General features: G+C 48.0%; 1 protein-coding gene and 1 long non-coding RNA gene across 5 annotated transcripts in view; one reads left to right on the top strand and one right to left on the bottom strand.

The window, feature by feature from the left end:
• The window catches only part of TMIE (transmembrane inner ear), a 163,156-nt gene that overhangs the window by 78,461 nt on the left and 59,089 nt on the right, over positions 1 to 25,606 (bottom strand). For 2 of the 3 annotated variants that reach the window (XM_069729132.1, XM_069729133.1), the window contains exon 3: positions 21,367 to 21,516. In XM_069729132.1, the coding sequence (XP_069585233.1) occupies positions 21,367 to 21,516 (150 nt within the window). Of the gene's footprint in view, positions 1 to 1,456; positions 5,321 to 21,366; positions 21,517 to 25,606 lie in introns of those variants that run through there. The other variant, XM_069729134.1, reaches the window with a different exon arrangement.
• The window catches only part of LOC138641613 (uncharacterized), a 48,623-nt gene that overhangs the window by 6,075 nt on the left and 16,942 nt on the right, over positions 1 to 25,606 (top strand). Inside the window, exon 2 of one of the 2 annotated variants that reach the window (XR_011313920.1) lies at positions 5,258 to 5,360. The exons of the other annotated variant lie outside the window; for it this stretch is intronic. This is a non-coding gene — a long non-coding RNA (uncharacterized lncRNA). The remainder of the gene's footprint in view (positions 1 to 5,257; positions 5,361 to 25,606) is intronic. 2 annotated transcript variants of the gene reach the window in all.

Here is a 25,606-nt window from a genome sequence, read left to right as displayed (position 1 = left end):
GGTTGAATATGGTGAACCCTGTGGTGTTCCTAGTGAACACCTTTTTGAAAGTTAATGTGGCAAACCTCTGGAAAGGGAGGGCTCCTCCATGGGTATTCTCCTGCAAGGGATGGTTTCAGCCTTTCTTCCAGGAATGGGAGACAGGGGGAAGATTGAAGGATCTTCGCACACCCCACGGGCATCTCCCGGCTTATGTTACCTCGGTTCTGAAAATGATGCGCCGGTAGGGTCTCGGAATGTGGGAGGTGAGGTCCCTCCCGAGGAAACTCCTTGACATGCAGGTCTTGCTTTCGCATTTTCAGAGACCATTGGTCCTCAAGGACTGCCCGAGTCGGGATCTAGAGGTTGGGTTAAGTTTGTTAAATTCTAACAAGATCCCCAAGAAGTATTGGGACTTGACTTGGCGCTGCTTCCAAGGTAAGTTGTATGTGAGGGACAATTTGAAGTACAGGAACTCTGTGGACAGGAATTGTCCCCGTGAGGCTTGCGCTACCATGCTGGAAAGCATGGAGCACTTCCTGCTTCATTGTCCCTTTAATACAGAGGTGTAGAACAGGGTGGGCGCTTCCATTGGTTGGCCGCGGCTGGCCACTCTGTCCCATGCCGAGTGGGCCTATGGAGGGAGAAGGGACCGAGCCACTTTATTCTTAGTCAGCGCAGTGGTCAGGTATTTCATGTGGAACGCACGAGTTTTAGTTTCGACGCAGAGTAAAATCCTCCATGTAGATGAAGTTTGTAGCAGCATCCTAGGTGCCCTGGTGAAGGTGCGTTCTCTGGAGTGCGGAGGACTGGGTGCCCGGAGGGCGGCCCATCTCTGGAGGGGTTTCTCCTTCGGGGTGCTTTAGTCCGTTAGCGCTCCTATATCCTGGTGGTGGGCTGATGTCTTTACACCCTAGATTTTTGTTTTGTATTTCTGTTCCCTGAATAGAAGGTTTGCAGGCATCGAACTTGAGCCTCGGGTGGTGAGAATGTAGGTTGTGTTCTGTGATGTTGGTTTATGTATATATTGTATATAGTGTATTGCATATATTGTATATAGTGTGTATAATAGAGGGTCTTAGTTAGGTTGGGTGGGGGGATTGGGGGGTTCAACGGCGGTGATAAGAGACTGATCTGGCCTGGCCCAGGCCCCGCCTGGGGAAAAACTTTGGGGCCTGATCCTAGCTCGGATGATTCCTGAACTTTGTGGCCAGAGCTGGATCAGGGGTGGCGGGATAGTTAGAGTAGGTGTGTGTGTGTATATATATATATATATAATATCTTTTAGTTTTGCTGCGTTTATTTTATTGGATTTTTTTTTCTTTCTTGTCCCTGATTTGTAGATCATGAACTTTCTCCATTTTGGTTCCATTTCTGGTTTATTTCTTTGTGATTTGTCATTTGTTGTCCTCTGATTGGAGCTTTGTTCTTATGTTTTGTTTTGTTGTGTTTTATTTGTAATGTATCATAGTTAGTGTCACGTGAAGTATTTTTTATTTAATAAAAGACCTACAATATATTACTCTCTGTTATCAGCCATTACTGGGGGAGGTGACTGTAGGACAGGAGAGTACAGTCTATTACTTTCTGTTATCAGCCATTTCTGACCATGCTGAGCTTAATGGGACAAGTGACAGCTTTTTCCAGGACTTCTATAGTGATGGCTATCCTTAGGATGGGTCATCTACAGATCGGAGAGGGTCCGACACTCGTCCCCTTTAGTACATTCCCACATCCATGTCACACATCTGAGTGCGTCCGTTGTTTTTCGGACTATACGCGGAACCACAGGGTCCTATTGAGCCGCTCACACATCAGTGTCCGGGTCTCCGGCCCGTGAGACGCAGAACTTCTTCATATTCTCATCAGGGTTTGGGGATCAGACTCGACCATTGAAGTCTATGGGGATTTGTGAGACTCGGATGAACCTGGGAAGACGCAGACTTTGCACTCCACATTTCCTGCATAGTTTGATCCGCCTCAAACTGATCCAAAGACTTTTAATCAATGTATCAAAAAAGTCCAGACAATCTACAGTACAGACCAAAAGTTTGGACACACTTTCTCATTTAAAGATTTTTCTGTATTTTCATGACTATGAAAATTGTACATTCACACTGAAGGCATCAAAACTATGAATTAACACATGTGGAATTATATACTTAACAAAAAAGTGTGAAACAACTGAAAATATGTCTTATATTCTAGGTTCTTCAAAGTAGCCACTTTTTGCTTTGATGACTGCTTTGCACACTCTTGGCATTCTCTTGATGAGCTTCAAGAGGTAGTCACCGGGAATGGTTTTAATTTCACAGGTGTGCCCTGTCAGGTTTAATAAGTGGGATTTCTTGCCTTATAAATGGGGTTGGGGCCATCAGTTGTGTTGTGCAGAAGTCTGGTGGATACACAGCTGATAGTCCTACTGAATAGACTGTTAGAATTTGTATTATGGCAAGAAAAAAGCAGCTAAGTAAAGAAAAACGAGTGGCCATCATTACTTTAAGAAATGAAGGTCAGTCTGAAAAATTGGGCAAACTTTGAAAGTGTCCCCAATTGCAGGTGCAAAAACCATCAAGCGCTACAAAGAAACTGGCTCATATGAGGACCACCCCAGGAAAGGAAGACCAAGAGTCACCTCTGCTTCTGAGGATCAGTTTATCCGAGTCACCAGCCTCAGAAATCGCAGGTTAACAGCAGCTCAGATTAGAGACCAGGTCAATGCCACAGAGAGTTCTAGCAGCAGACACATCTCTACAACAACTGTTAAGAGGAGACTTTGAGCAGCAGGCCTTCATGGTAAAATAGCTGCTAGGAAACCACTGCTAAGGACAGGCAACAAGCAGAAGAGACTTGTTTGGGCTAAAGAACACAAGGAATGGACATTAGACCAGTGGAAATCTGTGCTTTGGTCTGATGAGTCCAAATTTGAGATCTTTGGTTCCAACCACCGTGTCTTTGTGTGACGCAGAAAAGGTGAATGGATGGACTCTACATGCCTGGTTCCCACCGTGAAGCAAGGAGGAGGAGGTGTGATGGTGTGGGGGGGCTTTGCTGGTGACACTGTTGGGGATTTATTCAAAATTGAAGGCATACTGACCCAGCATGGCTACCACAGCGTCTTGCAGCAGCATGCTATTCCATCCGTTTTGCATTTAGTTGGACCATCATTTATTTTTTAACAGGACAATGATCCTAAACACCTCCAGACTTTGTAAGGGCTATTTGACCAAGAAGGAGAGTGATGGGGGCTACGCCAGATGACCTGGCCTCCACAGTCACCAGACCTGAACCCAATCGAGATGGTTTGGGGTGAGCTGGACCCCAGAGTGAAGCCAAAAGGGCCAACAAGTGCTCAGCATCTCTGGGAACTCCTTCAAGATTGTTGGAAGACCATTCCTGGTGACTACCTCTTGAAGCTCATCAAGAGAATGCCAAGAGTGTGCAAAGTAGTCATCAAAGCAAAAAGTGGCTACTTTGAAGAACCTAGAATATAAGACGTAATTTCAGTTGTTTCACATTTTTTGTTAAGTATATAATTCCACATGTGTTAATTCATAGTTTTGATGCCTTCAGTGTGAATGTACAATTTTCATGGTCATGAAAATACAGAAAAATCTTTAAATGAGAAGGTGTGTCCAAACTTTTGGTCTGTACTGTATATCATCTTCAATCAAAAAGGTGTGAGAAGAAAACTGATGCAAGTAGGATGACACCTAAGGACAAAATGGGTCATCTTGTGTATGAATGCAGCCTTACTGATCAGCTATGAATAGAAGTACATTGTGAGGAGAGCCAGAACAGCGCCATACACTATGAAGTAGCCGGTCTTAGTACTGCAGAACATTCTCTTCAATAGGAGTCGAGCTGCAGTACCGAGAACGACCACTACTCAGTGTGTGGAGCTGAGCTGCAGTACCGAGAACGACCACTACTCAGTGTGTGGTGCTGAGCTGCAGTACCGAGAACGACCACTACTCAGTGTGTGGTGCTGAGCTGCAGTACCGAGAACGACCACTACTCAGTGTGTGGAGCTGAGCTGCAGTGCCGAGAACGACCACAACTCAGTGTGTGGAGCTGAGCTGCAGTGCCGAGAACGACCACTACTCAGTGTGTGGAGCTGAGCTGCAGTGCCGAGAACGACCACTACTCAGTGTGTGGAGCTGAGCTGCAGTACCGAGAACGACCACTACTCAGTGTGTGGAGCTGAGCTGCAGTGCCGAGAACGACCACTACTCAGTGTGTGGAGCTGAGCTGCAGTGCCGAGAACGACCACTACTCAGTGTGTGGAGCTGAGCTGCAGTGCCGAGAACGACCACTACTCAGTGTGTGGAGCTGAGCTGCAGTACCGAGAACGACCACTACTCAGTGTGTGGAGCTAAGCTGCAGTACCGAGAACGACCACTACTCAGTGTGTGGAGCTGGGCTGCAGTACCGGGAACAACCACTACTCAGTGTGTGGAGCTGAGCTGCAGTACCGGGAACGACCACTACTCAGTGTGTGGAGCTGAGCTGCAGTACCGAGAACGACCACTACTCAGTGTGTGGAGCTGAGCTGCAGTACCGGGAACGACCACTACTCAGTGTGTGGAGCTGAGCTGCAGTACCGAGAACGACCACTACTCAGTGTGTGGAGCTGAGCTATTCGTGCTCTGTTCACAAGCAGGTGATTGGTGGAAGTGCTGGGCATCAGTCCCCACAGATCAGATATTAGTGACCAATCACTAGGGCAGGTCATCAATATCCATGTCATGAACAACCCTTTAAGAATTGGGGTTGCACACAAGACCTGCGCTTCCCTTCTGCAGGCTGTACTTCAGACTGATGGCAGTGACCAGAGACGTCAGGAAATGGAAGGACCTGGCCCGGATTATGTGGCATGAAGAGAAGCCCAACCTCATGTGGCACGGAGATGGCCGTCCATGGTGGAAACATCTATGGAGGCCGTCCATGGTGGAAACATCTATGGAGGCCGTCCATGGTGGAAACATCTATGGAGGCCATCCATGGTGGAAACATCTATGGACGTGAGAATAACCAGGAGACAGGAGCCAATATTACACTTAGCATCCACAGACGGAGACAAGCCCTATCACATCCAGCAGGTCAGCGTTGCTGTCCCCTTGATGGAGAAGGCTCATATTTTATCTACAATGTCTCCAGATGAAAGATTCAAGGATAGAAAAACACTGAGAAAGTTCATGAGAGAAGTCTAAGCAGAAGAGAAGAAGCTGTCACTGATTTCCCTGAAGGATCATCTCATCTTCTTCTTTCACAACAGGTAGGACCCGGTGGGATCGAGACTGGACCTGGCCGGACAGAGTCTGAAGATTTTCAGAAGAACCTGGAGGAAAGAGAGGCAGAGAAGAAGCCGAGACACAAAAGTAAGAAAGACAGAAATATGGAAACACAGAGACAGGTGAACAGGTCAGCGGATACATGGTCTACAGGGGTCAGCAGATACACAATCTACAGGGTCTACAGGGGTCATCACATACAGGGTCTACGAGCCGGCAGATACAGGGTCTACAGTGGTCATCACATACAGGGTCTATAGGGGTCAGCAGATACACAATCTACAGGGTCTACAAGGGTCATCACATACAGGGTCTACGGGCCAGCAGATACAGGGCCTATAGGGGTCAGCAGATACACAATATCCAGGGTCTCCAAGGGTCATCACATACAGGGTCTTTGGGCCAGCATTACAGGGTCTATAGGGGTCAGCAGATACACAATCTACAGGGTCTACAGGGGTCATCACATACAGGGTCTACGAGCCGGCAGATACAGGGTCTACAGTGGTCATCACATACAGGGTCTATAGGGGTCAGCAGATACACAATCTACAGGGTCTACAAGGGTCATCACATACAGGGTCTTTGGGCCAGCATTACAGGGTCTATAGGGGTCAGCAGATACACAATCAATAGGGTCTACAAGGATCAGAACAGACAGAGTCTACGGGCCAGCAGATACAGGGTCTATAGGGGTCAGCAGATACACAATCTACAGGGTCTACAGGGGTCACCACATACAGGGTCTATGGGCCAGCAGATACAGGATCTATAGGAGTCAGCAGATATACAATCTACAGGGTCTACAGTGGTTATCACACACAAGGTCTATGGGCCAGCAGATACAGGGTCTATAGGGGTCAGCAGATACACAATCTACAGGGTCTACAGGGGTCACCATATACAGGGTCTATGGGCTGGCAGATACAGGGTCCATAGGGATCAGCAGATACACAATCTACAGGGTCTACAGGGGCCACCACATACAGGGTCTATGGGCCAGCAGATACAGGATCTATAGGAGTCAGCAGATATACAATCTACAGGGTCTACAGTGGTTATCACACACAAGGTCTATGGGCCAGCAGATACAGGGTCTATAGGGGTCAGCAGATACACAATCTACAGGGTCTACAGGGGTCACCATATACAGGGTCTATGGGCTGGCAGATACAGGGTCCATAGGGATCAGCAGATACACAATCTACAGGGTCTACAGGGGCCACCACATACAGGGTCTATGGGCCAGCAGATACAGGATCTATAGGAGTCAGCAGATATACAATCTACAGGGTCTACAGTGGTTATCACACACAAGGTCTATGGGCCAGCAGATACAGGGTCTATAGGGGTCAGCAGATACACAATCTACAGGGTCTACAGTGGTCATCACATACCCGGTCTATAGGGGTCAGCATATTCAAAGTCAATGGGTGTCGGCAGATAAAGGGACTAAATGGGGTTAGCAGACACAGGGTCTCCAGGGATCAGATGCTGGGTTCTATGGGTGTTGGCAGATACACGGTCTACAGGGGTCAGCAGATAGAGGATCTTGCGAAAAGTGCCTTGCGAAAGTATTCAGCCCCCTGGAACTCTTCAACCTTTTCCCACATGTCATGGCTCAAACATAAAGATACCAAATGTAAATTGTTGGTGAAGAATCAACAACAAGCCGAACACAATTGTGAAGTTGAACGAAATTTATTGGTTATTTTAAATTTTTGTGGAAATTCAAAAACTGAAAAGTGGGGCGTGCAATATTATTCGACCCCTGTAACTTAATACTTTGTTGCCCCTTTTGCTGCGATTACAAGTCTCTTGGGTTCTGTCTCTATCAGTTTCGTACATGGAGAGACTGAAATTCTCGCCCATTCTTCCTTGGCAAACAGCTCGAGCTCAGTGAGGTTTGATGGAGATCGTTTGTGAACAGCAGTTTTCAGCTCTTTCCACAGATTCTTGATTGGATTGAGGTCTGGACTGTGACTTGGCCATTCTGACACCTGGATACGTTTTTTTGTGAACCGTTCCATTATAGATTTTGCTTTCTGTTTGGGATCATCGTCTTGTTGGAAGACAAATCTCCGTCCCAGTCTCAGGTCTTTCGCAGACTCCAACAGGTTTTCTTCAAGAATGGTCCTGTATTTGGCTCCATCCATCTTCCCATCAATTTTAACCATCTTCCCTGTCCCTGCTGAAGAAAAGCCGGCCCAAACCATAATGCTGCCACCACCATGTTTGACAGTGGGGATGGTGTGTTCAGGGTGATGAGCTGTGTTGCCTTTACGCCAAACATATCGTTTGGCATTGTTGCCCTTAAGTTTGATTTTGGTTTCATCTGACCAGAGCACCTTCTTCCACATGTTTGGTGTCTCCCAGGTGGCTTGTTGCAAACTTTAAACGACACTTTTTATGGATATCTTTGAGAAATGGCTTTCTTCTTGCCACTCTTCCATAAAGGCCAGATTTGTGCAGTGTACGACTGATTGTTGTCCTATGGACAGACTGTCCCACCTCAGCTGTAGATCTCTGCAGTTCATCCAGAGTGATCATGGGCCTCTTGGCTGCATCTCTGACCAGTCTTCTCCTTGTTTGAGATGAAGGTTTAGAGGGACGGCCGGGTCTTGGTAGATCTGCAGTGGTATGATGCTCCTTCCATTTCAATATGATCGTTTGCTCAGTGCTCCTTGGGATGTTTAAAGGTTTGGAAATCATTTTGTATCCAAAACCGGCTTTAAACTTCTCCACCACAGTATCACGGACCTGCCTGTTGTGTTCCTTGGTCTTCATGATGCTCTCTGTGCTTCACACAGAACCCTGAGACTATCACAGAGCAGGTGCATTTATACGGAGACTTGATTACACACAGGTGGATTATATTTATCATCATTAGGCATTTAGGACAACATTGGATCATTCAGAGATCCACAATGAACTTCTGCACTGAAAGTAAAGGGGCCGAATAATATTGCACGCCCCACATTTCAGTTTTTGAATTTCCACAAAAATGTAAAATAACCAATAAATTTCGTTCAACTTCACAATTGTGTTCCACTTGTTGATTCTTCACCAAAAATGTACATTTGGTATCTTTATGTTTGAAGCCTGATATGTGAGAAAAGGTTGAAAAGTTCCATTGGACTGAATACTTTCGCAAGGCACTGTAGGGTCTACAGGATCAGCAGAAGCAGGGTCTATTGGTATCAGCAGATACAGGGTCTACAGTGCTCAGCAGATAAAGGGCATACGGGTTGGTCAGATACACAATCTACAGGATCAGCAGATGGGGGGGTCTATGTGTGTTGGCAGGTAAACGGTGTGCAGGGGTCAGCAGGTATATGCCCACCACCATTCCCACAATCCCTACTCCAGCTGTGTCTATTTTGCTGATTTGGGACTTGTTGTAATGAACACTTGGATAATATGGGGTGAGGCAAAGCTGCAGTGAAATGAAGGTCCGGTCATTGGGCTTTTGGACACATGAACTTTGCAGTCACACAGGATGTCCCCTGCTGGAGGTGGTGATCCAAGGACCTGGGGCTTCTGGTGCTTGAGACCATCACAAATCCTTATATAAATTGCACAACACTGGTATATCTGTTTTATTTGGTCAGAGAATTGGTATTAATTGTGCATGGTATGTTTTTAGTATTTTTTTAGCACAGTGTGGTGGTATTGCATGAACACTGAATAGTGGTGTTAGTTGAGCATTTTGGGTTACTATATAGCAGTATCATTTGAACACCGTTTGGCGATTTATTTGACTCTGTAAAGCCACCATATAAGTGTTCACATAACACCGCCATATATTGATCACATAAAGCCACCATACAGTGATCACATAACACCGCCATACAGTGATCACATAACACCGCCATACAGTAATCACATAACACCGCCATACAGTAATCACATAACACCGCCATACAGTAATCACATAACACCGCCATACAGTAATCACATAACACCGCCATACAGTAATCACATAACACCGCCATACAGTAATCACATAACACCGCCATACAGTAATCACATAACACCGCCATACAGTGATCACATAACACCGCCATACAGTGATCACATAACACCGCCATACAGTGATCACATAACACCGCCATACAGTGATCACATAACACCGCCATACAGTGATTACATAACACCGCCATACAGTGATCACATAACACCGCCATACAGTGATCACATAACACCGCCATACAGTGATAACATAACACCGCCTTACAGTGATCACATAACACCGCCATACAGTGATCACATAACACCGCCATACAGTAATCACAATGGCACCGTACAGTGACCACATAAAACCACCATACAGTGCTCACATGACGCCACCATACTGTGCCCACATAAAGCCACCATACAGTGCTCACATGATGCCACCATACAGTGATCACATAACACCGCCATACAGTGATCACATAACACCGCCTTACAGTGATCACATAACACCGCCATACAGTGATCACATAACACCGCCATACAGTAATCACAATGGCACCGTACAGTGACCACATAAAACCACCATACAGTGCTCACATGACGCCACCATACAGTGATCACATAACACCGCCATACAGTGATCACATGAATCCACCTTACAGGGCTCATATAATACCACCATATTGGTGATGGAATATTTGCTAAACTGCTGATTTTGCAGGTTTTCCCACCTACACAGAATGGAGAGGGCTGTCATTCTTATCGTAGGTACACTTCACCTGTGAGAGACAGAATCTAAAAATAAAATCCAGAGAATCACATTGTAGGATTGTTACATAATTAATTTGCATTTTATTGCATGAAATAAGTATTTGATCACCGACCAACCAGCGAGAATTCTGCTCTCACAGACCTGTTAGTGTTTCTGTAAGAAGCCTCCTACTCTGCGCTCATTACCTGGATTAATTGCTCCTGTTTGACCTCGTTACTTGTATACAAGACACCTGTCCACACACTCAATCACACCCCAACCTCTCCACCATAGCCAAGACCAAAGAGCTGTCTAAGGAAAAGGGCAAAATTGTAGACCTGCACAAGGCTGGGATGGGCTACAGCACAATAGGCAGCAGCTTGGTGAGAAGATAATGACGGTTGATGCAATCATTAGAAATTGGAAGAAAGACAAGATGACTGACAATCTTCCTCAGTCTGGGGCTCCATGCAAGTTCTCGCCTCCTGGGGTAAGGATGAGTCTGAGAAAGGTCAGGAATCAGCCCAGAACTACACGGGAGGACCTGGTCAATGTCCTAAAGAGAGCTGGGACCACAGCCTCAACTATTACAGTTAGTAACACACTACGCCGTCTGGGGTTAAAATTCTGCAGGACACACAAGTTCCCCCTGCTCACCCCATCACATGTCCAGGCCCATTTGAAGTCCCCAATGACCATCTGGATGATCCAGAGGACACATGGTAGAAGGTCATGTGGTCAAATGGGACCAAAATAGAACGTTTTGGTATCAACTCCAGTCGCCGTGTTTGGAGGAAGAAGAAGGATGAGAACAATCCCAAGAACACCATCCCAACTGTGAAGCATGGTGGGGGAAACATCACACTTTGGGGGTGCTTTTCTGCAAAGTGGACAGACGAGGGCATCGTATTGAAGGGAGGATGGATGGGGTCATGTATTGTGAGATGGCCAATAACCTCCTTCCCTCAATAAGAGCATTGAAGATGGGTCGTGGCTGGGTCTTCTAACATGATGACCAAATGACCTGAAATACACAGCCGGGGAAACTAAGGAGTGTCTCCGTAAGAAGCATTTCACGGTCCTGGAGTGACATAGCCAGTCTCCAGCGCTGAACCCAAGAGAAAATCTTTGGAGGGAGCTGAAACTCAATGTTGCCCAGTGACAACCCCGAAACCTGAAAGATCTGGAGAAGATCTGTATGGAGGAGGGGGCCAATATCCCTGCTGCAGTGTGTGCAAACCTGGTCAAGATCCACAGGAAACGTCTGACCTCTGTAACCGCAAACAAAGGTTTCTGCACCAAATATTAAGTTCTGTTTTCTATTGTATCAAATACTTATTTCATGTAATAAAACGCAAATTAATTATGTAACAATCCTACAATGTGATGTTCTGGATTTTATTTTTAGATTCTGTCTCTCACAGGTGAAGTGTACGTACGATAAAAATTACAGATCTCTCCATTCTCTGTAGGTGGGAAAACTTGCAACAACGGCAGCGTATCAAATACATATTCTCCCCGCCATACTGTGCTCACATAATGCCGCTATACTGTGACGATATAACACCACCATACTGTATGGCGTGCTTATTCATTGTACGGTGTTAACACTTATGCACAATAAAGTTGTATTACTTGAGAAGGGTGTGAGGACATTAGGTGATATTATCGGAATCAGTCACCCCGCTGAATATAAGAGACCCCGTGTAACATTCGTTGTATCACAGGGTCTCACACACCGACTGCCACATCCAGAGCCCCCGGATTTCACCCAGCGGGGATTTCTAGGCCCCAGGAAAGGAAGATGGAGGCGCGGGATACAGAGGATGATGGTGAATACGGACATACATGTGAGACTCTCCGGCCGAGAACAGGCTCAGATGTATTCATGTGGAGGATGATGAAGATGAGCTACGAGAGAAAACAGGAAATATCAATGCAAACACAACACAAGTCGTCCGCCGCCGCTGGGAGACGCCACGGAGGAGAGGGCCACCCCCCCAATATGTGTGATCATCCCCAGGGACCCTCACAAGGACACATATGTAACGGGGACAATATGGATACATAGCGAGGTAGATAGTGTGGAGGAAAGTTCCACCAGCAATAGGAAAGAAGGGATGAAGGCAAACGAGGCACGAGCCCCGAACGGGAGGAATCCTTCCTGGCCCCAATGGCATCAGACTGGATCCACAGCAATATCAGAGTCTATACATCTCTGTACTGCCATCTTATCTGTGCCAGGAATGGATGGGCTTTTATATTAAAGCCCTCACTTGTTTGTGTATTCACAGCTCCTGGGGCACTGCCCCACAAATTAACCGCTCTTACAGTAAAGAACCAGCTCCTGGGGATCTACGCCACAGATTCACAGCTCTTACAGTAAAGAACCAGCTCCTGGGGATCCACTCCACAGATTCACAGCTCTTACAGTAAAGAACCAGCTCCTGGGGATCCACTCCACAGATTCACAGCTCTTACAGTAAAGAACCAGCTCCTGGGGATCCACTCCACAGATTCACAGCTCTTACAGTAAAGAACCAGCTCCTGGGGATCTACCCCACAGATTCACAGCTCTTACAGTAAAGAACCAGCTCCTGGGGATCTACCCCACAAATTCACAGCTCTTACAGTAAAGAACCAGCTCCTGGGGATCCACTCCACAGATTCACAGCTCTTACAGTAAAGAACCAGCTCCTGGGGATCTACCCCACAGATTCACAGCTCTTACAGTAAAGAACCAGCTCCTGGGGATCTACCCCACAGATTCACAGCTCTTACAGTAAAGAACCAGCTCCTGGGGATCCACTCCACAGATTCACAGCTCTTACAGTAAGGAACCAGCTCCTGGGGATCTACCCCACAGATTCACAGCTCTTACAGTAAAGCATCAGCTCCTGGGGATCCACTCCACAGATATTATAGGAAAGAACCAGCTCCAGTGGATCTACTCCACAGATTCACAGCTCTTACAGTAAATAACCAGCTCCTGGGCATCTACTCCACAGATTCACAGCTCTTACAGTAAAGAATCAGCTCCTGGGGATCCACTCCACAGATATTATAGCAAAGAACCAGCTCCAGTGGATCTACTCCACAGATTCACAGCTCTTACAGTAAATAACCAGCTCCTGGGCATCTACTCCACAGATTCACAGCTCTTACAGTAAAGAATCAGCTTCTGGGGAACTACGCCACAGATATTATAGGAAAGAACCAGCTCCAGTGGATCTACTCCACAGATTCACAGCTCTTACAGTAAATAACCAGCTCCTGGGCATCTACTCCACAGATTCACAGCTCTTACAGTAAAGAATCAGCTCCTGGGGATCCACTCCACAGATTCACAGCTCTTACAGTAAAGAACCAGCTCCTGGGGATCCACTCCACAGATTCACAGCTCTTACAGTAAAGCACCAGCTCCTGGGGATCTACCCCACAGATTCACAGCTCTTACAGTAAAGAACCAGCTCCTGGGGATCTACCCCACAGATTCACAGCTCTTACAGTAAAGAACCAGCTTCTGGGGATCCACTCCACAGATTCACAGCTCTTACAGTAAAGAACCAGCTCCTGGGGATCCACTCCACAGATATTATAGGAAAGAACCAGCTCCAGTGGATCTACTCCACAGATTCACATCTCTTACAGTAAATAACCAGCTCCTGGGCATCTACTCCACAGATTCACAGCTCTTACAGTAAAGAATCAGCTTCTGGGGAACTACGCCACAGATATTATAGGAAAGAACCAGCTCCAGTGGATCTACTCCACAGATTCACAGCTCTTACAGTAAATAACCAGCTCCTGGGCATCTACTCCACAGATTCACAGCTCTTACAGTAAAGAATCAGCTCCTGGGGAACTACGCCACAGATATTATAGGAAAGAACCAGCTCCAGTGGATCTACTCCACAGATTCACAGCTTATAAAGTACCAGCTCCTGTGGAACTACTCCATGGATTCACAGCTCTTACAGTAAAGATCCAGCTCCTGGAATACCCAAGTCACAGGTTCACTGCTCTTACAGTAAAGAACCAGCTCCTGGGGATCTACGCCACAGATTCACAGCTCTTACAGTAAAGAACCAGCTCCTGGGGATCTACCCCACAGATTCACAGCTCTTACAGTAAAGAACCAGCTTCTGGGGATCCACTCCACAGATTCACAGCTCTTACAGTAAAGAATCAGCTCCTGGGGATCCACTCCACAGATATTATAGGAAAGAACCAGCTCCAGTGGATCTACTCCACAGATTCACATCTCTTACAGTAAATAACCAGCTCCTGGGCATCTACTCCACAGATTCACAGCTCTTACAGTAAAGAATCAGCTTCTGGGGAACTACGCCACAGATATTATAGGAAAGAACCAGCTCCAGTGGATCTACTCCACAGATTCACAGCTCTTACAGTAAATAACCAGCTCCTGGGCATCTACTCCACAGATTCACAGCTCTTACAGTAAAGAATCAGCTCCTGGGGAACTACGCCACAGATATTATAGGAAAGAACCAGCTCCAGTGGATCTACTCCACAGATTCACAGCTTATAAAGTACCAGCTCCTGTGGAACTACTCCATGGATTCACAGCTCTTACAGTAAAGATCCAGCTCCTGGAATACCCAAGTCACAGGTTCACTGCTCTTACAGTAAAGAACCAGCTCCTGGGGATCTACGCCACAGATTCACAGCTCTTACAGTAAAGAACCAGCTCCTGGGGATCTACCCCACAGATTCACAGCTCTTACAGTAAAGAACCAGCTCCTGGGGATCTACCCCACAGATTCACAGCTCTTACAGTAAAGAACCAGCTCCTGGGGATCCACTCCACAGATTCACAGCTCTTACAGTAAAGAACCAGCTCCTGGGGATCTACCCCACAGATTCACAGCTCTTACAGTAAAGAACCAGCTCCTGGGGATCCACTCCACAGATTCACAGCTCTTACAGTAAAGAACCAGCTCCTGGGGATCTACCCCACAGATTCACAGCTCTTACAGTAAAGCATCAGCTCCTGGGGATCCACTCCACAGATTCACAGCTCTTACAGTAAAGAACCAGCTCCTGGGGATCTACGCCACAGATTCACAGCTCTTACAGTAAAGAACCAGCTCCTGGGGATCTACGCCACAGATTCACAGCTCTTACAGTAAAGAACCAGCTCCTGGGGATCTACCCCACAGATTCACAGCTCTTACAGTAAAGAACCAGCTCCTGGGGATCCACTCCACAGATTCACAGCTCTTACAGTAAAGAACCATCCCACAGATTCACAGCTCTTAGAATGAGCTTATGAGGAGACTTCTCCACAGATTAATTGCGCTTAAAGCCAATAGTCAGTCCCACAGGTGATTATAGGGCAGACACACTGCTTGTACAGTAAAGAACCACACCCTGTGATACAGATGTGACAACTCCACAGATTGTGTAGAAGGAAAAATGTAGAGAATCGGTGCTGCCGGAGGGTGAAGGCAATTCAGCTAAGGGTAAAAGATTCTGCATTTTTATTTCTACGTGTTTCGCAGCACCATGCTTCTTCCTCAGGACAAAAACCACTGGCCACCGGCTCGGCACTATGGGATTACCCGTGACAATGCCGCCCCATTACCTGCCCGCTGAATCACTGGTCCACAGAGTGCCGAGCCCTGCACTGATGGGAGCCATGATGGATGTGGCCTTCTGGTTTGGTTAAAGAGGTAGTACAGGATTTCAATAACTCAGAACCAGCGCCACATCTGTCCACAGGTTGTGTCTGGTAATGCAGCCCTGCTGAGGTGAATGGGTCAGCGGTGTAATACCAGGTCCAACCTGTGGACCGTTGTGGCGCCGATTCTGTAACTCACTTGTGTCTACATTCATAGCGATCGCCGTGTGATCCGGCCCTGTGTTACTTTGTATCAGATGTGGTCTCTCTGCTGCTTCCCGTGGGACGACTCCCATCATCCGTCGCAGCCTCTGATACTCCCCGCGTCACCGGCGATGGCCCCGATTCACCATTGTTGTCTCCCACTTTTCTGGGGTCATTGTCTCCATTTTGGTGCCTTTAGTATTTGTGCTTTATACTCTATAAATTCTGCGCCACTTTTTAGTCTTTTTTTTTATTTTTCCTGGTCCGGACGTTTGGGACAGATTCATGAAATGCCACTTTTACCAAACGTCCTTTCTTTTGGCGTTTCTCCTCCAGTTCCCCCCTCCCCCCACCTGAATAAAGGTTTCGGGGGCGTTTGGAGGAATTTTGCAGCTTTTTGAGAATTTATGACTTTTTGTCCTAAACATTTGCAAAGACGGGTTAAATGCAAAATGAAAGAGCAATATTTGTTTTATTTTGTGTGAATTCATGACCGGCCATATTGAATCACAAAAGGTCAGTGACACCAAGACGGAGAAGGACAGGGCCTCCATAATGGTAGATGATGAGCCTCACACTCCGAGGAAGCCCTGCGTTCTCTCATGCCGTCACTTTTCCGCCATTATCCGGTGTCGGCCCGGACTAATGAATCCCGAGTCAATAACAAATATCTCGTTGAGGATTTGTTTATACCAAGGAAGGTGACGGGCACAAGGGGGCATTCTTTGCGTCTGGAGGAGAGAAGGTTTTTCCACCAACATAGAAGAGGATTCTTTACTGTTAGGGCAGTGAGAATCTGGAATTGCTTGCCTGAGGAGGTGGTGATGGCGAACTCAGTCGAGGGGTTCAAGAGAGGCCTGGATGTCTTCCTGGAGCAGAACAATATTGTATCATACAATTATTAGGTTCTGTAGAAGGACGTAGATCTGGGGATTTATTATGATGGAATATAGGCTGAACTGGATGGACACATGGGCTTCTTTTCTCTTTGCAGGTTAATGAAAGATGTCAGTGATTATATGGAGCGGCAGAACCCGTATCTACACCGCGAGTGCCGCTCTTATCTGCCGCCACAGGCCGCTCAGTACCTGGCGGAGCGGACAGCGCTGGCCACAGTCAATATATGCTCTGCTGCCCGGAGAACTGGATTACATGGAGGAGCCCTGTGACGTAGGGCCGGGGCGGGGAGTCCGTGTGTGAGTGTATATATATATATGTACTGTACAGTATATAGATAGAACTTCAGAATGGCCGAGGCCACAGAGTCCGTCCGGTGGGCTGCAGAGCGATCGGAGCTTTCCAGCCTGTCAGGACCCCTCGCTGTGAGAGCAGAGGCCAAGGGCGACTACATGCAGAATAGATGAATTATGGGAATGTCTGATCGATAATGGATGAATAATAAATCAGAGAGTTTGTCCCAAGGCAGAAAGTTATTACTAACAACTGGGTGATCACTGGTGGTCCGAGCACTGCAACCCCCAGCAGTCCTGAGCATGGGGCTCCGCCGTGCCCCTTCTGGATGGAGATCCAGTCTCGCATGTGCCCCTCAGCTACAGATGAGCTCTGCATGGTGGGGTCCACAGCACAAGCTCAAGATCTCCGGATCGGTGGAGGTCACAGTGGTCAGACCGCCAGCAATCATAGCTGTCACTATCCACAGGTAGGTCCTCCAGCCATACAGTCATGTATGCGGACCAGCACTGCAGCACTAGGAGACAGCGAGCACTGGAGTCCCATAGACAGTGGTGCACTCGCTCAAGATCTCAGGATTGGAGGGTCTGAAAGCCTCGTGTGAGTAGAGCAGGGGGTCGAGGATGCCCATGCTGTATTCATTGTCTATGCAACTGTCTGAGATACCTGACTGCTATGCTCATCAGTCCCATAGACAATGGGGCACATGCTCAAGATCTTAGGATCGGTGGAGGTCACAATGGTCGGAGCCCCAGTGATAGTGAGAATGGCCCCTGCGTGCCCCGTCTGAGGAGTGAAGTGGTGATATGAGAGGACCACCACTCCAGCACTAGGAGACACCAAGCCCCGTACTCACCCATCTTGGGGTTGGTGTTTCCCATTCTTAAAATGAGCAGATACGGACCCCGCATAGATCAATGAGACCCTCAGCCTCCATCTGAAACAAGACTGCACAGGATGCTCATTCCAATTATCTCTTCTAAACAGAACAGAAAACATAAACGGATGTGTGAACGGAGCCCAACGTCGCTGCGCAGCCTGCATCCCAAGAGAAGAACATGAACCCAACAGCCTGCATCCCAAGAGAAGAACATGAACCCAACAGCTTGGATCCCAAGAGAAGAACATAAACCCAACAGCCTGCATCCCAAGAGAAGAACTACATGAACCCAACAGCCTGCATCCCAAGAGAAGGACGTGAACCCAACAGCCTGCATCCCAAGAGAAGAACATGAACCCAACAGCTTGGATCCCAAGAGAAGAACATGAACCCAACAGCCTGCATCCCAAGAGAAGAACTACATGAACCCAACAGCCTGCATCCCAAGAGAAGAACATGAACCCAACAGGCTGCATCCCAAGAGAAGAACATGAACCCAACAGCCTGCATCCCAAGAGAAGAACATGAACCCAACAGCCTGCATCCCAAGAGAAGAACATGAACCCAACAGCCTGCATCCCAAGAGAAGAACATGAACCCAACAGCCTGCATCCCAAGAGAAGAACATGAACCCAACAGCCTGGATCCCAAGAGAAGAACATGAACCCAAGGGGTACAATGTTTCACCTGTCAGATCGGCTGCAGGACACATCCGCTGACTCCTCTGTGCAGATCTACTCATCAGCCTCGGGTTACAGAGCGGCCATGTCCAGGTCTCAGCCGCGCTCCGCACAATTCACACCGCAGATTTCTAAAACTGCAACAAATCAATTTCTGGGGCAGAACGAGCACAGATTTGTTACTGAGTCCCAGGGGTGAGTGGTGGGGGGTCTGTGCTGTGCTCTGGGGGGATTGTGGTTATTATGTTGTCATCTCCTGTTCTACAGAACCTGCCGCGCCTCCCGCTGTTTCCGCCATATTTGTAGCAGCGGTTCCGTCACTTCTTATCTCCTCCTGTGCAGATACAAACAGTATCCGGAATCCTACATGTTACAATGTGTGGATCAGTAACAGAATCTCTGTATTGTCCCCTCTTCTGGCCCCCGCTTTCATGCCTATACCTGAGTAACGCGCTGTCAGTAATGGGAGGGCGACAGCTGGGATACAGTCTGTGGAAGAAGTCTGATCTGTGGAAGAAGGCGGCCATGTTGTTCTCTTCCTAGACAATCCCGATGCCTTGTGCGGTGTGTGGGGGACACTAGTATCACCTCTATGAGGATCTACCACAAATCATTATACTTATCCTGGTTCTGCCTGCACCATGATGGCAGCTGGTGCTTCCCATACACATACAGTGTGGTGATGGCGCAGGCTCAGGAGCAGAGCCCGCACCATGGACGGCAGGCGGCAGCTGCACACACAGTCACTGTCACCGGCAGCATCTACGCCATTAGAGGGGTCCTCACTGCCACTCCTGGGACACTGTTATGGGTGTCCATGACAGCCGGGGGCCCAATGAAGTCCTCAGGTCTGACGTCTCTGTATTCTTAGCATTAAACACTACAGAACAGAACAGGATTTTTTTCCCCTTTTTCTTAAAAGTTTTTTCTAGTTTAAAAAAAATAAAAAAGTAAAGGTATAAAAATATAAATGTAGTATTTGCAGAATGGAACTGACTCAAATCATAAAGTCATCTCTACCCCACAATGACGCTGTGAAACTAAACTCAAATGTATCTCATAGCCAAGTGCGTTGTTTATCACCCCGACAAAAACAGAAAATTATAAATTATACAGGATATTCGGAAATGGGACCTTGTAAATTCTAAGTCATCGACTCAGGAGGAGAACCACAAACAGCAACAGAAACAAGAGACGATACATCTTTAAAAGTAAAGAACAATCCTCAGGGGTGCTACAGAAAAAACAAGAATGTGCAGCATGTAGAGGCAGTGTACTGTACAGCAGACAATATACAGGTCTATGCAGGCTGGAGTAGCAGTCTACTGTGCAGCATGTACTTCTCTACATGGAAGTTACAACTCCACAAAGGAGAAGTGGAGAACGATGTAAGTCGCAGGACGGAGACTTCACTGATCGGGAAGGAAGAAAAAGTGAAACTAGATTATCAAAATCTCTGGATTCTCCAGTCTGGAGTCTGAGCCTCGTGCAGAAATCCTGCCACCTCCGGCCTCGTGCAGAAATCCCGGCAACTCCGGCCTCGTGCACAAATCCCGGCGCCTCCGGCCTCGTGCACAAATCCTGCCACCTCCGGCCTCGTGCAGAAATCCCGCCACCTCCGGCCTCGTGCAGAAATCCCGCCACCTCCGGCCTCGTGCACAAATCCCGGCGCCTCCGGCCTCGTGCACAAATCCTGCCACCTCCGGCCTCGTGCAGAAATCCCGGCGCCTCCGGCCTCGTGCAGAAATCCCGGCGCCTCCAGCCTCGTGCAGAAATCCCGGCAACTCCGGCCTCGTGCAGAAATCCCGGCAACTCCGGCCTCGTGCACAAATCCCGGCGCCTCCAGCCTCGTGCACAAATCCCGGCGCCTCCGGCCTCGTGCAGAAATCCCGGCGCCTCCAGCCTCGTGCAGAAATCCCGGCAACTCCGGCCTCGTGCACAAATCCCGGCGCCTCCGGCCTCGTGCACAAATCCTGCCACCTCCGGCCTCGTGCAGAAATCCCGGCGCCTCCGGCCTCGTGCAGAAATCCCGGCGCCTCCAGCCTCGTGCAGAAATCCCGGCAACTCCGGCCTCGTGCAGAAATCCCGGCGCCTCCGGCCTCGTGCACAAATCCCGGCGCCTCCGGCCTCGTGCACAAATCCCGGCGCCTCCGGCCTCGTGCACAAATCCCGGCGTCTCCGGCCTCGTGCACAAATCCCGGCGTCTCCGGCCTCGTGCACAAATCCCGGCGCCTCCGGCCTCGTGCACAAATCCCGGCGTCTCCGGCCTCGTGCAGAAATCCCCGCACCTCCGGCCTCGTGCAGAAACTCCGGCACCTCCGGCCTCGTGCAGAAACTCCGGCACCTCCGGCCTCGTGCAGAAATCCCAGCACCTCCGGCCTCGTGCAGAAATCCCGGCGCCTCCGGCCTCGGCTGCTATCACTGAGGTTATTAATGGTTGTCTGAGGAAGGTTGTGCCGCTGATTGTACAAATCATCAGGATCCGCTGCCGGCAGCTCCTGTGTAATCACCTACCAATGACTTCCCCAATGTGCTCAATGGAGACAAGTCCAGAGACGCTGCAGCCACGGGAGCAGGTTTAGGCCACACAGGCTGCTCACAGTAGTACGAGGAATATGCAGCCTGGAGATGTCTTGTGGAAAAACAGCTCCTGGGACACCTTGGAGAAATGTGCGCAGTACTGGCTCCCCACCTCAGACACCCCTCTCCCCTCCTCCACCATGTTATTGGCGCCCTCTTTACCTGTGTACATTGCTGGTTATTAATTCTTCATTAGAACATACCTCCGGGGATTTCCGTCAGCTCATTTAATGGAGGAACAGACTCCAGCTTGTCGGCGTACTCCTTCCCTGCCTGACGCTGCGCGTAACGAGCTTCAATCTCTTTCTTGGTCCTGGGAATCCGACATTTGAAGATGCAGCAGAGAGTTATGACTTCACAGGATGGAAGAGGGAAGGGGAAGAAGAAGAAGAAGAAGAGGGAAGAGGGAAAGAAGAAGAGGAAAGAGGGAAAGAAGAAGAGGAAAGAGGGAAGAGGGAAAGAAGAGGAAAGAGGGAAGAGGGAAAGAAGAAGAGGAAAGAGGGGAGGGGAAGAAGGAAGAGAGGGAAGGGGAAGAAGAAATAGGAAGAAGAGGAAAGAGGGAAGGGGAAGAGGAAGAAGAGGGAAGAAGGAAGAGGAAGAAGAGGATAGAAGGAAGAGAGAAGAAGGAAGAGGGAAGAAGGAAGAGGAAGAAGAAGGAAGAGGAAAAAGGGAAGAAGGAAGAGGGAAGAGAGAGAAGAAGGAAAAGGGAAGGGGAAGAAGAAAAAGGAAGAAGAGGAAAGAGGGAAGAAGGAAGAAGAGGAAAGAGGGAAGAAGGAAGAGGAAAAAGAAGGAAGAGGAAAAAGGGAAGAAGGAAGAGGGAAGAGAGAGGAGGGGAGAAGGAAGAGAGAGAAGAGGGAAGAGGAAGAAGAGGAAAGAGGGAAGAAGGAAGAGGAAAAAGAAGGAAGAGGAAAAAGGGAAGAAGGAAGACGGAAGAGAGAAGAAGGGAGAAGGAAGAAAGAAGAGGGAAGAGAAAGAAGAAGGAAGAGGGAAGGGGAAGAAGAAGAGGGAAGAGAAAGAAGAAGGAAGAGGGAAGGGGAAGAAGGAAGAGGAAGAAGAAGAAGAGGAAAGAGGGAAGAAGGGTGAGAAAGAAGAAAGAAGAGGGAAGAAGGAAGACGGAAGAGGGGAGGGGAAGAGGGAAGGGGGAAGAGGGAAAGAAGAAGAGGAAAGAGGGAAGAGGTGAAAGAAGGAGGAAAAAGAGAAGAGGAAGGAGAAAAAGAAAAAGAGAAGAGGAAGGAAGAAAAATAAAAAGAGAAGAGGAGGAAGAAGGAGAAAAAGAGAAGAGGAAGGAGAAAATGATAAGGAAGAAGGAGAAAGGAGAAGAAGAAAAGGAAAAAAGAGAACAGAGGATGAGAGAAGAGAACAGAAGAGACAACAATGGACAGAGTAGAAGAAAGGAAAGAGGAAAAGAGGAAAGCAGGTTTGTAGTTATTGGTTACTTGTATCCAGATGATTACATTGTTTCCTTTTCCGTTACATAAACACTTGCTCAGGTCTATACCTGCCTCCTCACCAGTGATCTGCAGACTGTAGGAGATGTTAGGAGTTGTAGTTTCCCAGCCGCTGGGAGTTATAGGCTGCAGATGACGGATATAAATGTGCCCCCATTACAAGTATACAAAGCCCATACAGAACACACAGTCAGGAACAGGGCATGCTGGGAAATGTGGTGCAGTGTTGTCATCATGGAAGGAGGAGTCGCTGCTGGCACAGGGCGTATGTATGCAGCTCTGAAAGTGACTGGAGATTTATACGTAACAGCAGAATTGTGATTACAGCTCTGGACATGACTGGGGTTGAATGTAATTTATCCACAAAATTGTTTTTGCAGCTCTGAATGTAACTGGAGTATATAGTACAGGGTGTAATAGCAGGCTTGTGATTTCAGCTTTGGATATAACTGGAGTAAAGTACAGGGTGTAATAGCAGGCTTGTGATTTCAGCTCTGGATGTAACTGGAGTAAAGTACAGGGTGTAATAGCAGGTTTGTGATTTCAGCTCTGGATGTAACTGGAGTGAAGTACAGGGTGTAATAGCAGGCTTGTGATTTCAGCTCTGGATGTAACTGGAGTAAAGTACAGGGTGTAATAGCAGGCTTGTGATTTCAGCTCTGGATGTAACTGGAGTGTTGTGAATTCTGCTCTTGGGCTCCCTCTGGTGGTTATGAGTGGTAGTGCTGTGGTAGTTGGTTCGCAGCATTTATCAGGTGTATCTATTTTTTGCAATTTGGGCTGGGCTATATAGCCTTGCTTGATCCTTTAGTCAGTGCCAGTTGTCCATTGTTTTTGGAGGATTCACTTCCCTTCTGGTCTCTCCTGTTTGCTGTGCTTTTCTACAAAGATAAGTCCTAGCTTTGTTTTTGCTGTCCACATGCTGTGGACCTTATAGTTCTGTGACTTTTCATGTTTTGTCTTGTCCAGCTTTGTCTGTGAAGGATTTCTTGCAGCCTTGCTGTGTCTCTGGAGATGCAGATATACCCCCCATGTCTTTAGTCAGATGTGGTGTTTTGTATTTTCTGTGGTGGATATTTTCTAGTGTTTTAATACTGACCGCAAAGTATTATGATCTTTGCTTTCTTTTTAGCTAGTATGGCCTCCTATGCTAAATCCTGATTTCATATCTGCGTATGTTTTTTCCCTCTCCTCTCACAGTCAATAATTGTGGGGGGCTATCTTTCCTTTGGGGATTTCTCTGAGGCAAGATAGATTTCCTGTTTCTGTCTTTAGGGGTAGTTAGTTCTTGGGCTGTGTCGAGGGGTCTAGGGAGTGTCAGGTACCCCCCACGGCTACTTCTAGTTGTGCTGTTAAGTTCAGGGTCTGCGGTCAGTACAGGGACCACCTTCTCCAGAGTACGTCTCATGCTGCTCCAAGGCCACCAGATCATAACACTGGAGTAAAGTACAGGGTGTAATAGCAGGCTTGTGATTTCAGCTCTGGATGTAACTGGAGTGAAGTACAGGGTGTAATAGCAGGCTTGTGATTTCAGCTCTGGATGTAACTGGAGTAAAGTACAGGGTGTAATAGCAGGCTTGTGATTTCAGCTCTGGATGTAACTGGAATATAGTTTATGGTGTGTAAGATGGCCGCTGGACGGGTCCGTGAGGGGAGTAATGCGTCATCGCGGCTATTAGCTGCGGTGATGTGAGCTCGGAAGCATGCTCCAGTACATATAGTGCTGACAGAGTTATCAGCCCAGTCCAGGGCCGGGTGTTATGAGCGGTCAGCAGAGATGGGTGGGAATGACGGCAGATAAGATGGAGGCTGAGTGTCTCACTCAGGGTCTGTGGCTGGAGCTGTGTGGATCTCCTGTGTTGGTCTGTGCTGAGACCTGGACACTATCCTGAGTGTGCGGAGCCACTAGAATGTATGGACATTTTACTTTGTGTATTCACCTTGGGCCGGTATAAGATGAGCTTTTCTTTGCTATCCTCCTGAGCGGTTTATGAGGTTTGAATAATCCAGCCTGGACATTGCAGCAGCACCGCGTCCTGGGCCGACCGCAACCGAGTGAGTACAAACCTCTACAGGTGTAAAGGCAGACTTGTGACTGCAGCTCTGGATGTAACTAGAGTATAGCTCAGGGTGTGCAGGCAGACTTGTGACTGCAGCTCTGGATGTAACTAGAGTATAGTTCAGGGTGTAAAGGCAGACTTGTGACTGCAGCTCTGGATGTAACTAGAGTATAGTTCAGGGTGTGCAGGCAGACTTGTGACTGCAGCTCTGGATGTAACTAGTTGAGGGTGTAAAGGCAGACTTGTGACTGCAGCTCTGGATGTAACGAGAGTATAGCTCAGGGTGTGCAGGCAGACTTGTGACTGCAGCTCTGGATGTAACTAGAGTATAGTTCACGGTGTAATGGCAGACTTGTGACTGCAGCTCTGGATGTAACTAGAGTATAGTTCAGGGTGTAAAGGCAGACTTGTGACTGCAGCTCTGGATGTAACTAGAGTATAGTTCAGGTTGTAAAGGCAGACTTGTGACTGCAGCTCTGGATGTAACTAGAGTATAGTTCAGGGTGTGCAGGCAGACTTGTGACTGCAGCTCTGGATGTAACTAGAGTATAGTTCAGGGTGTGCAGGCAGACTTGTGACTGCAGCTCTGGATGTAACGAGAGTATAGCTCAGGGTGTGCAGGCAGACTTGTGACTGCAGCTCTGGATGTAACGAGAGTATAGCTCAGGGTGTGCAGGCAGACTTGTGACTGCAGCTCTGGTTGTAACTAGAGTATAGTTCAGGGTGTGCAGGCAGACTTGTGACTGCAGCTCTGGATGTAACTAGTTGAGGGTGTGCAGGCAGACTTGTGACTGCAGCTCTGGACGTAACTAGTTGAGGGTGTAAAGGCAGACTTGTGACTGCAGCTCTGGATGTAACTAGTTGAGGGTGTAAAGGCAGACTTGTGACTGCAGCTCTGGATGTAACTAGAGTATAGTTCAGGGTGTGCAGGCAGA

Source organism: Ranitomeya imitator, chromosome 6, assembly GCF_032444005.1.
Source record: "Ranitomeya imitator isolate aRanImi1 chromosome 6, aRanImi1.pri, whole genome shotgun sequence".
In the NCBI taxonomy this organism is placed as follows: Eukaryota; Metazoa; Chordata; class Amphibia; order Anura; family Dendrobatidae; genus Ranitomeya; species Ranitomeya imitator.
This window is presented reverse-complemented; position numbering and strand designations above follow the sequence as displayed.